Below are 14534 nucleotides of genomic sequence, written 5' to 3'. Positions count from 1 at the left end.
AAGAAAAAAAAATAATGGCATGAGTTGTAAATCTAAGAGCTGTAATGTTTTGCTCAGAAACTAACAAATTACTATGACGCTACATGTGTATTTACAGATCCACTCGCTGGGCACTTTATAAGGTACATTTGTTCAACTGCTCAGTATTGTAAATATGTAATCAGCCAATTATCTTGCAGCAACTCGATGCATTTAGGCATACATACTAATAATGACTTGAAGTTCAAATTGAGCTTCACAATAAGGAATAAAAGTGACTTTAAACATGCTGCTAGTGTTTGCTGTTTTTATAGCCTGGTTTCACTCAGTGGTGTGGTAAAATAAGTGTGCTGCTTCCATATTTGGTGGGGTTGGTTTTCTCATCTATTTTGAAGGACTCTGCTTTGTTGGAGGCTTCTAGAGTACCTTCATTTTTAGATACTAAATGTTTGGAGCCTGGCACAGTGTTTTCAGACACGCCCGGGCTTGTATAGCATCGCTATAGCAATGATATGACATTTTTTATATTATATTTATAATATTATTATCACTGACCATATGATATGGCCCAGCCCTGGTTGTTACTACAGTTAAGATTTACCACTGATATTTTTATGTCCCTACTAATATTTTGGGGGTGTGAAACATGGTCTCACAAATGCAAAATGTAAAGAACAATAATTAGAAATACAATTCAATGAAAGAGCAGATCAGCTGAGTTCAAAGGACACAAGGGGATGATTGAAGAAGACTTTTAAAGGGCAATGACTGCTCAGCAAATTAAGCATGATCATCTTAAAGAAACTGAAAGCTGCAATAAATACAACTAGTAATAAATAAGTCATAGGTTATTTTATTTTTTTTATTTGTTAAAGGAGGATGGATAAAGATGAGTGTTTGCCACAAGCTGGCGAGCCAGTTAGGAGTTCAAAGAAAGAGCGAGAGGTTTTTACACAAACAAATCACAGATGATACTGTTCTCACAGATGGAAAAAAAATGAGTCATTGAAATTTGACTAGCTGTTAGTACACTTGGACGGCGCACCTAAGTACAGGCTATGTGGGGTAAACATTATACATGAAGCCTGTTAAAGTTTTTTATTTTTTTTATTTGCAGTAGTAACCATGCTCACTGTTTGGTTAGGTCAGGGTTTTCACTCATTCGTTTGAATTTAAGCTGATGTTCTTCACTATCTGTTGCCAAATTCCAATTTCATACTACAGCTAGGCAGATATCACTCAAGCTAGTGTCCCAGCCTGAGTAATATCTGCTGATATATTATACAATGCAGCTGCCTAAATCCACAAAGATCCATAAACCTCAGAGCCACAGCAGCAAAAAAAGGTCAGCAGATCACACAGCCTCTACACAAACAAAACAAATCTAACAAAGCCACTAAGACAAACAAATATATATCTATGGTTGTTATCTGAGCTGCTGTTAGAGCTGTCCAAATCCCGCTTTAACCCCTGGATCGTACCAAAAATGCATCTGTAGCTCACAGCTAATGTGTTTACTTGTGTTTTTATGTAAACAGGCTTCTAGATTTTTATCAAAAAAGATTTTATAACCCTCTAAAATGCTAATCTTCTTCAACAGGGTGATCCACTCATGCCAAAAGTAATGCTGCAGCCATCCATCACCTCCATTGCTGATTTAAAACTGTAACTTCCAGAGGCCTGTACATCTAAAATAGCTCATTCATAAACATTTTTCAGTTTTATCATTCATCTGGTGTCATGTTCCTATGAATGCTAAAGATCTACTCATCCAGACAGACTTGGCGGTAATTTCTTTCACTAATGAATCCACTCACAAAGATCAACAAAGGCAATTCTTTCTTAAAGACACTCAAAAAAATATATCTGCCCAGATTGCCGACTTTAAGTTATTCCCCATATAATTTTTGTTACATAAGTACAATGTACTTACATTTAATTTAATCTGGTCAAATGAAATTCACTAGACCAAGCACATTTTTCTTAATGATGAATTATTTAAATAAATTAACCTTTGATTTTATATATTTAAGTTGCATTTGACTGAAAACCTATTTACAGATAACCTCTTTAACACAAGCATTTCGTGTGTATTTGAGGTACTTTCACATACAAGAACTGCATCAAAGGCGCAGATCTGAGCCAAACCCTAAGCCTATCATTATCACAATACTGAGAGCTGGCACTGTTTAGACTGGTCTCATATCCCCGAGTTAGCACAAAAAAGAATGTGTACACACAAATTAACACGCAGCCCTGCTCAACTGGCTTATTTCAGATTAATATACATCTACTTATGTCCTTCCACTAATCTGCCTGTCAGCATGTCCCTTTCTGCTTTGCTGAATATTACTGTAGGCTGTTAGCCTATCAGTCTAATCCTGGTGGGTTTAGGAATCAAGTGCAGTGTTTGCAGACTGGACGTAAAATATCATTACCTCCAAAAATTGCAAAAACCCCCCCCCCCAAAAAACCCAATCAGCTGTTATTAATGAAAAAAACTGCAGTTAATAAAAAGATAAAAAATATTACCAGTGTCTACTGTTAACATTACACCAACAAACTGCAAGCTTCAATATTTGGTAACAACTCTGAAATGACCCACCTGAGACTCTCACATTTGGTTATATTACCACATTTAGTAGCACTCTTTGTGGGAAGAAGAGAAAAAAACCTTCAATTTTGCTTTCAGCACACTGCTGGGCATGGTTAAAGTGCGATCACACACGCTCATCTATGTCTTCCTGTCTTCTTTTAGCTTCTTTTCTGTCGCCTTTACATCCACTGACCTCGGCCCTAAGTAACACAGACGTGTCCAAGCCCATGAAGTGGTCCAAGCTACAAATATAAAATTTCATATGAAGACAACTGAGGGAGACTGATCCCGCTGATATGCAGCAGATGAAAGCGCACAGTAATTTACAAAATCCTCCTGGGAAAAGATTTTTAAAAAACAAACAACAACAATAACATTTTGTGTGTTACAGATTACCACAGATACTCGCACACGGCAATGTTCAAAAGGACAAAAGAAGATGATTGAAATCTCCACAGTAAAATTTTTACTGCTTATTATAAAATACTTTTACTGTACTAAAGGTAACAACTTCTAAGACACACTCTTCCAGTGATATCTGAGCCAATCCAAACCTTTTACAAACCAGCCATCAGTGAACCTAACAAAGGTCTGCAAAGTGGTCTGTGAAGGCAACAAGTATCCATAACTACTGCGAAGGAGATTACGTTTTCATAGAGATAAACACATAGTCATTGTTCCCTGGCATGCCTCACTGTACCATTTCTGCTTTTCAATCAAAAAAATAATTTAAGTCAGGCTGTGTCATGGCTGAAATGGTTAATCTGTGGTTATGCGTCATCATGAATTCTAACAGGGAATTAGTTACTCTATTTTTTTCCTTTCGTTTACCTTCTAATAAACAATGAATACAGAAGAAGTGCTACGTCAGTTAGCCAAATATGAAGCATCTAAAACTGTAGCTCATGTCCAAGATGAGTAAAACTGTTTTTTTGTTTGGGTTTTTTTTTTTTACGCATCTATATATAGCAATGTGAAAATGAAAGTTTCACACGACTACTCATCATTTCCTTTCCTATCCTTTCCTGTGAAAAACAAACCCTTACTTACCCTTTACTTACTTAAAGAGGGCAAGTAGCAGTTTAGATATTCCTAATCAAATCCGTTTGATTAACTGATCATCAGCAACTGTGAGCACCTCTATAAAAGCAGAAGTTTTGGCAGTCTGCTGGTCTGGAGCACTCAGGTGTATGTTAACACAAAGCCACAATGTAAGCAAATTAGCCTCATGGTCAGACCATGTAACACTCAGAGAACCTGCTCAGAAAAAACAACAAGTGCGACATTCAAACATTACAGGCCTCAGTGGCATGTTAAATGTTAAAGTGAATGAAAAAGTTAAAGTTCATCATATTAGACAAAGACTTAACAAGTATGGCTTGTTTGGAAGGGTTAGCAAGAAAAAGCATCGTCTCTCTAAAAAGAATAAACCAACTCGGCTGTAGCATCTGAACAGGAATTACAGGAAAATGTGTTTTGGACAGATATGACAAAGTGGAAATGTTTGGCCATAATACACAGCACCACGTTAGGAGAAAAGCAAACATACACAGCACAAACACTGCATACCAAATGTCAGCATGGTGGTGGAGGCATGATGATTTGGGCTTGATTTTCAGTCACAGGACCTGGACATCTTGCAATCACCGAGTCGACCATGCACTTCTCTATATACCAACGTATTCTAGAACAAAATGTGAGGCCGTCTGTGTGACAGCTAACGCTTAGCCCAAAGTGAGTCACACAACACGTACAGTGGCAAATCTACAACTTACAACTTGTGTGTACTCAGTTTTTCATATGACTGTGCGTGATTTCCTGTACCAAATGTATCAGCAAACTGGTTTCCTCTTTCAATACCTCCCCCCCTTCCCAAATAACTTTATGCAAATTATTTTTGCAGTCTGTTGCCACACGACTGAGTTATTCAGTAGAACTTAAAAAAACAAAAACATTCGAATCTCGGGTTAGTGTGGGCTGCCTATATGTTGAATATTACAGCCGTTGCTGTTTGTCTGTCTGTCTCACCAGTTTAACGTGGGCATTTCCTGTTTCTAAAAATTGCAGGCAATCACACCATCATCTGGCACATTACTACAGAATGACTTAGAAGTACTTTTAAAGAATGCATACAACAGTATACACTCACTTTTCTTTGCAGTAGCCATCTCACAGGAATGAGTCCAATACAGACACACTTAGTCACACACTGTCACAGCCTTGTCATCTCAGCAGTCCGACCTCAAAACAACTCTGCAAAAAAAAAGGAAAAAAAAGAAAAATTAAGAAGTTAGGAGGCAATCACACAAGGGGGTGACAACAGAAAACAAGAGGAAGATTTACAAAGATTTACATGAGCGAAAAGTAAAAGCAGTGAAATAATGGCTGGACTCCCTGTGCTTGTTCCTAAATGCTCAACCCCCCGTTAGCGTGTATTTCAGCTGAGAGCACAGCTGTCCTGTACTAGTCAAGCCAGGAGAACCAGAGACTCCCGACAGAGACTTCAATTAAAGGAAAACAACAAAACAGTCTAAGAGGATTAGCTAGGGGCTGAGGCTGCTGCTGCCAGTGGGCTTCGCACAGATGGAAAATCTTTTCTTATAAACACGGAGAAACTTTAACTATATTTATGCAAAGTACAGTGCAGCACAAGGTAGTCATAGCCAGTACATGAAAGACATAGCATGCAGATCTATTTAATATACTACTACGATAACACTCAAAGATAGCAGTCTTATTTTCAGGCAGTACTGCTGTTATACAACAATAACCAGCAGGCCTGACAGAGTTCAACAAGCAGCAGCTTTAAATAATTTTAACCAACAGGTGCAAGAACTTGTGACATTGCTATAGAATCTTTTTAGAAGTGGCATTTGTAGTGCATGCAATTATTTGATCTGGTGACACAATTTTTAAGTTAAGTCAGGTGTTAAGATTTGGAGCAGCTAATGCTATTATTAGTACAAAAGGATGTTTTATGAAAAGTATGGAAGCACGTGAATGCCACTTTAAAAAAAAAAAATAATGCTAAAAAAAGTTCCCTCATTGCTTTAACACTTTATCATTTTAGGCCTACATTACAGAAAAAAATTGAATTGAAATTGAATTGAAAGCCTTTATTCTCATTACACAATAATATTCCCTCTCACACCCACGCACATCTTCATACATCATTTTGAAACTTTATATTTCAAGAGAGGACGTGGAAGAAGTTTTTTCCCCCCTGTGAGCACAAAACTTGATGAGTTTTCTCACTGAGGAAACACTAAATGGTGACAATGAACATGTTTTATTTTTACTGTAGTAAGTTCAGAGCAGGGTAGGGCAACACTGACTTTGGTACAGTAAACAGTAAAACAACCAAAAAGAAAGAAATGTTGAAATCCATAAATTGGAGTAGATAGGACCGATTACTTTAAAATAAGCCTGAGCTGTTGATCTAAAAAACAAAAACTCTGGTAGAAAATGTTGGTTTTTCTGTGTCAGTCTGACAATAATAAACCTAAATCCTTGATACAGTACATTCATATATTATAGCACATGAATGGATTGAAAACAAGCAGTCACAGATACAAACCATCAATATGAAACCATTTTCTCCAATGGTCTGTGTAATTTACTCAAGTGTCAATGTCATCACAGTAGAGACCCACATCACGAAGGGGAAAAAAAGCTCGGCTAATATTTGTTATTTACGTGCACATTTTTGTACATACATACCACCAAGAATATTAAGTGATTTATTTATTTGCTTTCATCTGTCTGAGGTGACACAATCAAACTATCGGACAAGCCCTGTGCTCTTATTTTGAAGGTTCAACTACCTCTTACCAGATAGCACTGGCTCTTCCTGTCTCTCGACAAGAAGCCTCATCGGGAAAGTGTTCCAAGGCTCACCCCACAGCTCGAAAATATATCCAATTTTGTGCTGCAGCTGGTGATAGTAGGTGTACTGACTTGTGTTAGTGTTGTTCCTGGATCATCATAATTAATGTTGGTCCAGGCTAACACGGCCAGAAATCAATCACATTGTTGTGATGTCACAGTATTGTGACGTGGAAAGAAACTTGCCAATGTCTACTCAGGAAAAAACAAACACCAACAGGGTCAAGGTTAGTGTTTGCTGTGATGGTGTTTCCACATTCAACAACTATGACATCACAGCAATGCGACTGGTCACTTGCAATGTTGAACCTGGAGCAGATTAATTATGATAATCGAAACACCAAGATATCAGATTGTGCAGTGAATTGTACTTGCCAATCTGCTCTGAAAACCTTCTGTGAGCTGGAGGGTCACTCGAGCCCAAAGCTGGTTGAAAACTGGATCTTGTGCTGCTACACTGTTAACTTCTTAAAGCTCCAGAACAGAATTAGTGCAGTAACAGGTGACATTTAGCAGGATTTGTTTACAGATTTAAGAAAAAACGTGTGTGTCTCCTTTCGCATCACAAGCGCCGTGCTGAAGCTACAGCTTTTATTCATTTTTTAAAAGTTTTACTTCTAAGACATCAGGGGTCAGTTGAGATGGTCCACAGGTTTGTTCCACCAGACTGCAAGAAAATTTAAGCTCATTAATTTGAGACTATTTATGTCATGATAATAACTAATCTCAGCTCAGACAGAAAAATGACTCACATGCATGCAGCTCACATGCATGTTAAATGCATTTTTTTTGCCCATTTTTAACAGAAAAAAAATTGTATTCCAGTTTGGAATTGTCAAAAAACAAATGCTGCTGACGTTTAATCAGCCCTAGTAAAGTTTCCTGTCCAAAATAAAAGATTTGCCAAGTCTGACCTTGTTCTTAGAAGTCGCTAAGTCCCTTTAAATAATTTCTAAAGGAACCGATGAGGTCTGTGAGACAAATGACCCCAAGAATCCCACTTACTGCTTTTTTAGTCAAAGGGAGAAATAAAAGTGGACCAAGTGAGGACCAATGCCAGACTCGACACTTTTCTTGCTGCAAATGGTAAGGTAAGGGTGTAACAGCCTGGAACAGAAATTTTACAGTGTCACATCCACTGAGAGTGCTGCAGAAATCAGACAATGATCCACTTTTAGTGGGGCAAAATACCAGTCCTGTTTCAAGCACCTAAATGGGTCGCTAAGATTAGAAAGCCACTGATGGGATTCAAATGTGCACACTTTGAGCTGTAGAATCAGGGTGGTGACACATTAGGTATATATGATTGGATAGATACACAAAATTTTACAAGGTTAAAAAGTGTTTACATGGATGTGTTGGGTGATCTGTGTCACGTAAAATACCACAACATATAGCTTATTCTAGGTTTATACTTGTGTATTTGTTGTGGTGGAACACAACTGGGCAGGTTTTAAACAAAGCACAGGGAAAAAAATGTGAATGGTCAGATTATTCTTTAACCTGCTGTAAGACTGTTGTTTATTAAGGACATCCTGTTTATTATTATTATTTTATTACTGTTTATTATTATTAAGGACATCCTGCTGTGACAAGTTTCAGATATGTGGCTAAACTGTTGGCTTGGTCACAACCTGTCAGACCATATGACTAATACTGCATTCCTTGCACTGTTTCACTTCACTGTTATGCAGTCACAAAGTTCACAAGTTTTAATTTGACTAGTATATAATTTTGTTATGCTCACAGTCATTTTGTTAAAACCTGCAAAAACAGATCCCAGGTTGCAATAAATTACATGATCTTTTTCTTCTGCAATATGCTGGGATTTCAAAGAGAGCTACTAAAGAGTTACTGCTATTTGCTTAAAACTTGGGGGTACTGGATTCTTTATGAATGTGTTTCTAAGCAAGGCAAGTAGGACAATGCAATGCTATACAATGTCACGCATTCATGGCAGGTGGGGCTAAGAAAACAAATGTCACTGTTAATTACACAAAGTTACTAAATACTGACAATATTCGCAGCAGTAAACATGTGGGTGGTCTACAGCAATGTTTAGGTAGGTGTTAGGGCTGTTCGATATAACGATGTCTATCGTTTCAGTTTGTTTCGTGGTGTCGCAAAATAAACTGTTTACGCAATATTTTTTCATTATTTTGATGGTCACTGTAGTGGCTATATTAATTTCTTAACATTCCCTCTTTCTCTTACATTTAATATAACCACACTACAAACAGACAAGCGTTTGTTTTTATGCGTTGTCGTTAGCAACAACGACGGTAAAACCACCGCGTGTCCGCTTGTTCCACATAAACCTTTCACAATAAAGCTCAAGATCCTGTTGAGACTTTTCAAAATAAACTGAATCATGTGAAAGATGCAGTGTTTACGGATGAGAAGCAAAAAAGAGCAGTCAGGTGCTAAAAAATTAACCTTAGACTCAAACGTTAGAACAGGCCTTTCCCCGCAGCACGCCGTGTAATAAATACTCACAAAGAAAACGGCAGCCATTACAACTTATGTCTAAAAATGTATAGTTTCATGCATCAGTTAAAACACTCGACTCCAGGTACATGACGCGCAGCTGGAAACACTTCACGCAAGTCGAGCTGCCCGAGATTCACAGAATTTACAGAAAATGTTAGATTTTTGTGATTTATATCGTACCATGTCTTAATATCGGGATATGAGATTTTGGTCATATCGCACAGCCCTAGTAGGTATTAAGTAACATCCATATGAACCCCAGACTTTCCCTGCAAAAGACTGTCTTGCAATAACATAAATCAATGCCATTTGCTTCAGCAGTTTTAATTTTGTGGCTCATCACCTGTTGCTGTATTTCCACACCGACTCAACCTGTGAAATTGCAAGGCCTTGTTTCTTCAAAGGGCAAAACTCATTTATATGCATGACCCCTCATTTAAACCACTAAGGCCAGGCTTTGTCACCGTCAATGCTGTCACAGCTCTGCACCACGGCCCATAAATTAAAACTGCAGATGCCACAGAGAGCAGCAACAGGTACTTGTTATTTTAAGGAGGTGATTTGCTCCCTGTAAAACAGGAACAAACTGGCAACAAAGGGGAACCATAACATATTTATAGTTAGCATGTCCTGACTACACTATTACGTAACCGAAGTTGTGGACCTCTCTCACACTTTTTGCTGCACGTGGAAGCCACCACAGCACAAAATTACACTGATGCATGAATTATGAAGTGAATGTACGCTTGATTTAGGGAATATCTAGGTACTGGTTTTGTTTTTGTTTTTGCCAAATCCACATTGGTATTTGAAATATGAGACAGCTTAGCTGGCAGTGAGTGATATTTTCTTAAGCTTTTATGTGTTTGTACGAGTTATTCAAAGGACTACTCTTTTTTTTTTAACTCAGAAGCTTTCAAAGACTCTGTCAAGTCTCATTTAATCGCTTTTAAAGGCACCACTTGCATCTAAATTTGTGCTGATGGATTTTATGTTGCTTTATGAATACAGCTTTAAATGCAGACCATTAAAACTCTTACACCCAAACTCAGCCACAGCCATGCTCGTTTTTCCCCGAGCTTTTTCTGCAGAGCAACAAAGAAAGTACAAGTGGGAGAAGAAGCAAGAATGACTTTTACACAAAACATGAAGCATTAGGAGCTAAATGTGCAGAGGTGAGGTCACAAATAAAGGGCTCTGTTAGTTTCTCTGGTCCACTTCTTTGTAGTAACACTAGAATTATCACACAGTCGTCACAGTGAGTAAAGCGTGCAGCATCGACAATTACTACAATTGCACATCTGTCTACACAAAGACTCCCTTCTCATCCAGCCAACCAGCCAGGTGGTTTGTTGCTTTCCTCTTAAAAAGTTACCGCGTTTCACAAACGGTCGGGGCTTTCTTTTGTTTTGCTTCCTTGTTGCTTACCTTTACTCACACCATACGGAAGTCGTACATTTAACCGTGGGGTTAAGTGGAAACCTTCTCCGAAACACGTAGCAGCAGCAGCAAAAGCCTCTCTGAAAATCAGGCGGGCACCAAACCCTCACCTCTCGCCTCCAGTTCTACTTTCCTCAGTCGGATGATTTCCGCATTTGGTCACGTGGTGCGGCTGCGGGTGTTGCGCTTCCAAGTCTATATTTTACAAAAGCGAAAAAGGCGGTGGTGCAAAAGCAGAAACGTGCCTCTCTACTCTATGTGCTGCAAAAGAGTGACAGTCAAAGCTGGCTGTAAAACACTCCCAGTCTCCTCTTTCATCCTCGGGGTTTACTGTAGCGGATAGCGCCATCTGGCAGTGCTTTCTGCGCATGGGCAAACTCTAAATGAAGTTCTGTCCCTGACTCTGAAGATGTGTTTTTATTGCAGATACACATTACATCGCTTGATTTAACTTAGTTTTATTAAAATATATGTCTTCAAACATCACAGCTGCCGGCCAAACTTAAACCAAACAAACAAATGTTAGTTAGTAGTACTGACCCACTGTCCTAAAGCCCCAGTTTATTAGCACTACTACTTCATTTCACTGCATTGTATTGGTCCTGTATGCTTCACGTGGAGCATCAGAGACGGTCATCTTCCCAAGACCATTTAGTCACTGGACTGACGTTAAAAGGCTCAGACAGGATTACAGATACTTAAAATGCACACCATAAAGAAAACATGCTTAGCTGATGCACAGAGGAATCATGACATGTTGCACGCTTTCTGTGGTAAACAAGTTAAACCTTGGTGCGCACGTGCAGTCATTTGCTTTGTCATTCAATAACATTATGCTGCTTTTATTTATGACATGGCCGGGCGGATCCAAAGTGGCCCTCTGGCCGGTGGTGGTCCCCGGACATTTCGCAAAAGACGTGGTTTAGAACTCTTTACCATGCTGCACCCTTGCATTAATCCTCCTCCGCGAACAATGTCAGGTTAATAACTGGTGACTGAAGGCTGCCACGTAGATACCACATCGTAAACTTGCAGTTTTAGCTAGCTTTTACAGTCACGTTAAATTGGCATGATACACTAAAATTTGACCTTTCACACGAGTAAATTTTAAATTTGAGAACAGATTAGTGGAAAACGTCAAAAACTAATAAAAAAGGCATTTGAAAGCATTTACCATATTCTTTAATAAACAATCATGGCTTAAGGCACTTTCCATCTTACATAACATTACACGTTATATCAAAACAGACAAGGAAGAAGAAAAACACTGATAACAACAATGATAAATATGATTTGAAAACATGTCAATTGAATTAAATTTTATTTATATAGCGTTAAATCACAACAACAGTCACTTCAAGGCGCTTTATATTGTACAGTAGATCCTACAATAATAGATACAGAGAAAAACCCAGCAATAATTTCACCCCCTATGAGCAGGCACTTTGGCGACAGTGGGAAGGAAAAACTCCCTTTTAACGGGAAGAAACCTCCGGCAGAAGCAGGCTCAGGGAGGGGCAGCCGGTCGCTGCAGATGGCAGAAGGCAAACAGGATAAAGACACACTGTGGAAGAGAGACAGAGATTAATAGCAGGTACGATTCAATGCAGAGAGGTCTATTAACACATAGTGAGTGAGAAAGGTAACTGGAAAGGAAAAACTCAATGCATCATGGGAATCCCCGGCAGCCTACGTCTATTGCAGCATAACTAAGGGAGGATTCAGGATCACCTGATCCAGCCCTAACTATATGCTTTAGCAAAAAAGGAAAGTTTTAAGCCTAATCTTAAAAGCAGAGATGTCACTGCAAAAGATGTTAACAGATCACAGTGGTCCCTTTTTTTTTTAACAGCGCATTTCAAAAGTGCACAAGAGGGTCACTTACCTCCGCCTTCGGGTTGGGAAATGGGTCCTGACTATTGTTAGTACTTGTGCGCCAAACAACAATTCGGAGTACCCAGCCTTCTTGTAACTGGGTGGGGTGCTGGAGAGCACCTCATCTGGTGACTGTTGTTCTACTGGAAGACTTCAATGTTCACATGGGCAACTACAGTGAAACTTGGATGGGCGTGATTGGAAGGAATGGCAGCGTTTATAATTTAACAGAGCTCACTATTTTAAAATGTAAAGATATCGAGGAGGCTCTAGTTTTAAGCACAACACTTTCCATGTGTTAATTCATAATACTTAGACTACTTATTACTCTGTCAGTAGTCATCAGCCCGGCTAGCTCAGTCGGTAGAGCATGAGACTCTTAATCTCAGGGTCGTGGGTTCGAGCCCCACGTTGGGCGCAACATTTTTAATCCCAGGTGTCATCACCTGAAATGTTTTTCTTCAGTGACCACATGATCTGCCTTCCATGTTTTCAAAAAAAAACTATTAAAAAAAGCTATATACTATCCTTTTTAACTTTCAAAATTAGTAACTCCGTGATGTTTTCTATGTGGTCTCTGTGGCGCAATCGGTTAGCGCGTTCGGCTGTTAACCGAAAGGTTGGTGGTTCGAGCCCACCCAGGGACGACAAGTTTTTTTGTTGTTTTGTCTTTCTTTTTCTTCATGTCTTTGGGTTAATGCAACTTTACAAAGCTTTGTAGTAATTTCTGGACCCCCACCCTTTCCCCCTTGTAAAACGTTATTCACAATATAGAAAATTACTCTAAAATTACAGAAATACTGTATTTCTGCTTTTACTATCCAGTGTGAGCTGCCAGTTTTAAATTTGAAAGGTAATTACAGAGAAACTGCAATCTCCTGCCTTCCCTTTCTGCTGCTGCCCATCTCCCTCACTTGAGCGCTTGTGGCGTTCCTCCATTTTTATTTTCCCGTTTTCGCTTGTCTTGTCACAAAAACATCAAATAAAAGGAGCAGCCATCGTCTCTGAGTGTGTTCGAACCACCAACCTTTCGTTTAGCAGCCGAACGCGCAAACCGATTGCGCCATAGAGACAATAGCTGGCGCTTCACTAGCTTTGCCACAGTATTGCTGTGCGCTCAACGAGGGGGGAAGGGAAACAATCAAGCCTGTACCATGTCGTCTCTGTGGCGCAATCGGTTAGCGCGTTCGGCTGTTAACCGAAAGGTTGGTGGTTCGAGCCCACCCAGGGACGTTTCCTTTTATTCCAGCCTCACTGTAAAAGATTATAGATGTTTGTAATGCAACGGGGGAGAGCTGGAATCAGAAACACTGAGACAAGGAAAGGTATCCTGCATGTAACTTCTTGAGATGTATTTTGAATTCAAACGTCTTGATGCATACTCAATCATTCAGGTAAATAAATCACAAAAGGTTGATGTTGTTCATCTGCATATAGCGTTTTCAGTGGGAGAAACAGATGAGCAGAATCAACCTTTGGGATCCATATCTAAACCACGTGTGAAGCACAGCTTAAAGACATAGTAAGAATTTACTTTTACTGTACCACTACACGATTTGGTATTTCACAAACACATATTGAAATGTGTCTGTTTTAATAAATTCAAACTAATGGATTTATTTCTTTTAAATTAAGTAACACTTATGAACTACTTCTCCGAATATGGTAGGAAAAGAAAAAAGAAAATTTCAAGCGCCCAACGTGGGGCTCGAACCCACGACCCTGAGATTAAGAGTCTCATGCTCTACCGACTGAGCTAGCCGGGCTACTACCTGAGTTTGGGGACTTGGATCAAATGAAGTGTCTGGTTCCTAAGTATCAGCCTCAGAATCTTTCCCATACCCTCACATCCAGCGAAGACTGGTGTGATCTTTTGTGATGACAAGCCCAGGTCCAGTTTACCAAAGGATAGGTGGACACCGGCTTATATTAAGTAAAGGGCAAACCTTCATAAAACGGAAGCAGTGGAGTAGCCAAGGAAATAGAAAAATGTAAAACTCGATTACTAAAATATAATTTATATCGCAAAAAAGATTTAGAAGGGGTTGGGTGTAGGTGTTCTGGTACCTCCTCTACATGAGGTATGCCCAATTGCACATTTGTACAACATGATTGTTATAACTTGGTTGGTCATAACATGGTTGGTTATAACATGGTTACCACGTGACTCCTTTGTCACGTGGTGTGAGCAGAATCATCTGCAGCTCAACGTGGCAAAGACCAAGGAACTGATCGTGGACTTCAGGAAGACCAGGAAACACTTGACCCC

At 39.2% G+C, this 14534-nt stretch overlaps 1 protein-coding gene and 5 non-coding genes across 8 annotated transcripts in view; 3 read left to right on the top strand and 3 right to left on the bottom strand.

The window, feature by feature from the left end:
• The window catches only part of adisspb (adipose secreted signaling protein b), a 43368-nt gene extending 32680 nt beyond the window's left edge, over nt 1-10688 (bottom strand). Inside the window, exons 1-2 of one of the 3 annotated variants that reach the window (XM_005751056.2) lie at nt 10379-10688; nt 4725-4828 (exon numbers count right to left, since the gene is read on the bottom strand). In XM_005751056.2, coding sequence (XP_005751113.1) covers nt 4725-4743 — 19 coding nt within the window. In that variant the 5' untranslated portion in view covers nt 4744-4828; nt 10379-10688. Of the gene's footprint in view, nt 1-4724; nt 4829-4928; nt 4984-10378 lie in introns of those variants that run through there. The other 2 variants (XM_005751057.1, XM_005751058.1) reach the window with 2 other exon arrangements.
• Nucleotides 10689-12610: 1922 nt separating this feature from the next.
• On the top strand, nt 12611-12683 carry trnak-cuu (transfer RNA lysine (anticodon CUU)). Its single transcript has one exon. It is a non-coding gene; the product is annotated as a tRNA-Lys (tRNA).
• Nucleotides 12684-12838: 155 nt separating this feature from the next.
• Nucleotides 12839-12912, top strand: trnan-guu (transfer RNA asparagine (anticodon GUU)). The gene has a single exon. It is a non-coding gene; the product is annotated as a tRNA-Asn (tRNA).
• A 352-nt stretch (nt 12913-13264) lies between these two features.
• trnas-gcu (transfer RNA serine (anticodon GCU)) lies at nt 13265-13338 on the bottom strand. Its single transcript has one exon. It is a non-coding gene; the product is annotated as a tRNA-Ser (tRNA).
• Nucleotides 13339-13424: 86 nt separating this feature from the next.
• On the top strand, nt 13425-13498 carry trnan-guu (transfer RNA asparagine (anticodon GUU)). The gene has a single exon. It is a non-coding gene; the product is annotated as a tRNA-Asn (tRNA).
• Nucleotides 13499-13958: 460 nt separating this feature from the next.
• Nucleotides 13959-14031, bottom strand: trnak-cuu (transfer RNA lysine (anticodon CUU)). The gene has a single exon. It is a non-coding gene; the product is annotated as a tRNA-Lys (tRNA).
• Between the last annotated feature and the right edge of the window lie 503 nt (nt 14032-14534).

Source organism: Pundamilia nyererei, unplaced genomic scaffold, assembly GCF_000239375.1.
Source record: "Pundamilia nyererei isolate P.nyererei 1_Seehausen unplaced genomic scaffold, PunNye1.0 scaffold00298, whole genome shotgun sequence".
In the NCBI taxonomy this organism is placed as follows: domain Eukaryota; kingdom Metazoa; phylum Chordata; class Actinopteri; order Cichliformes; family Cichlidae; genus Pundamilia; species Pundamilia nyererei.
The sequence above is the reverse complement of the archived record's forward strand: the minus strand, read 5'-3'. Positions and strand labels throughout refer to the sequence as shown.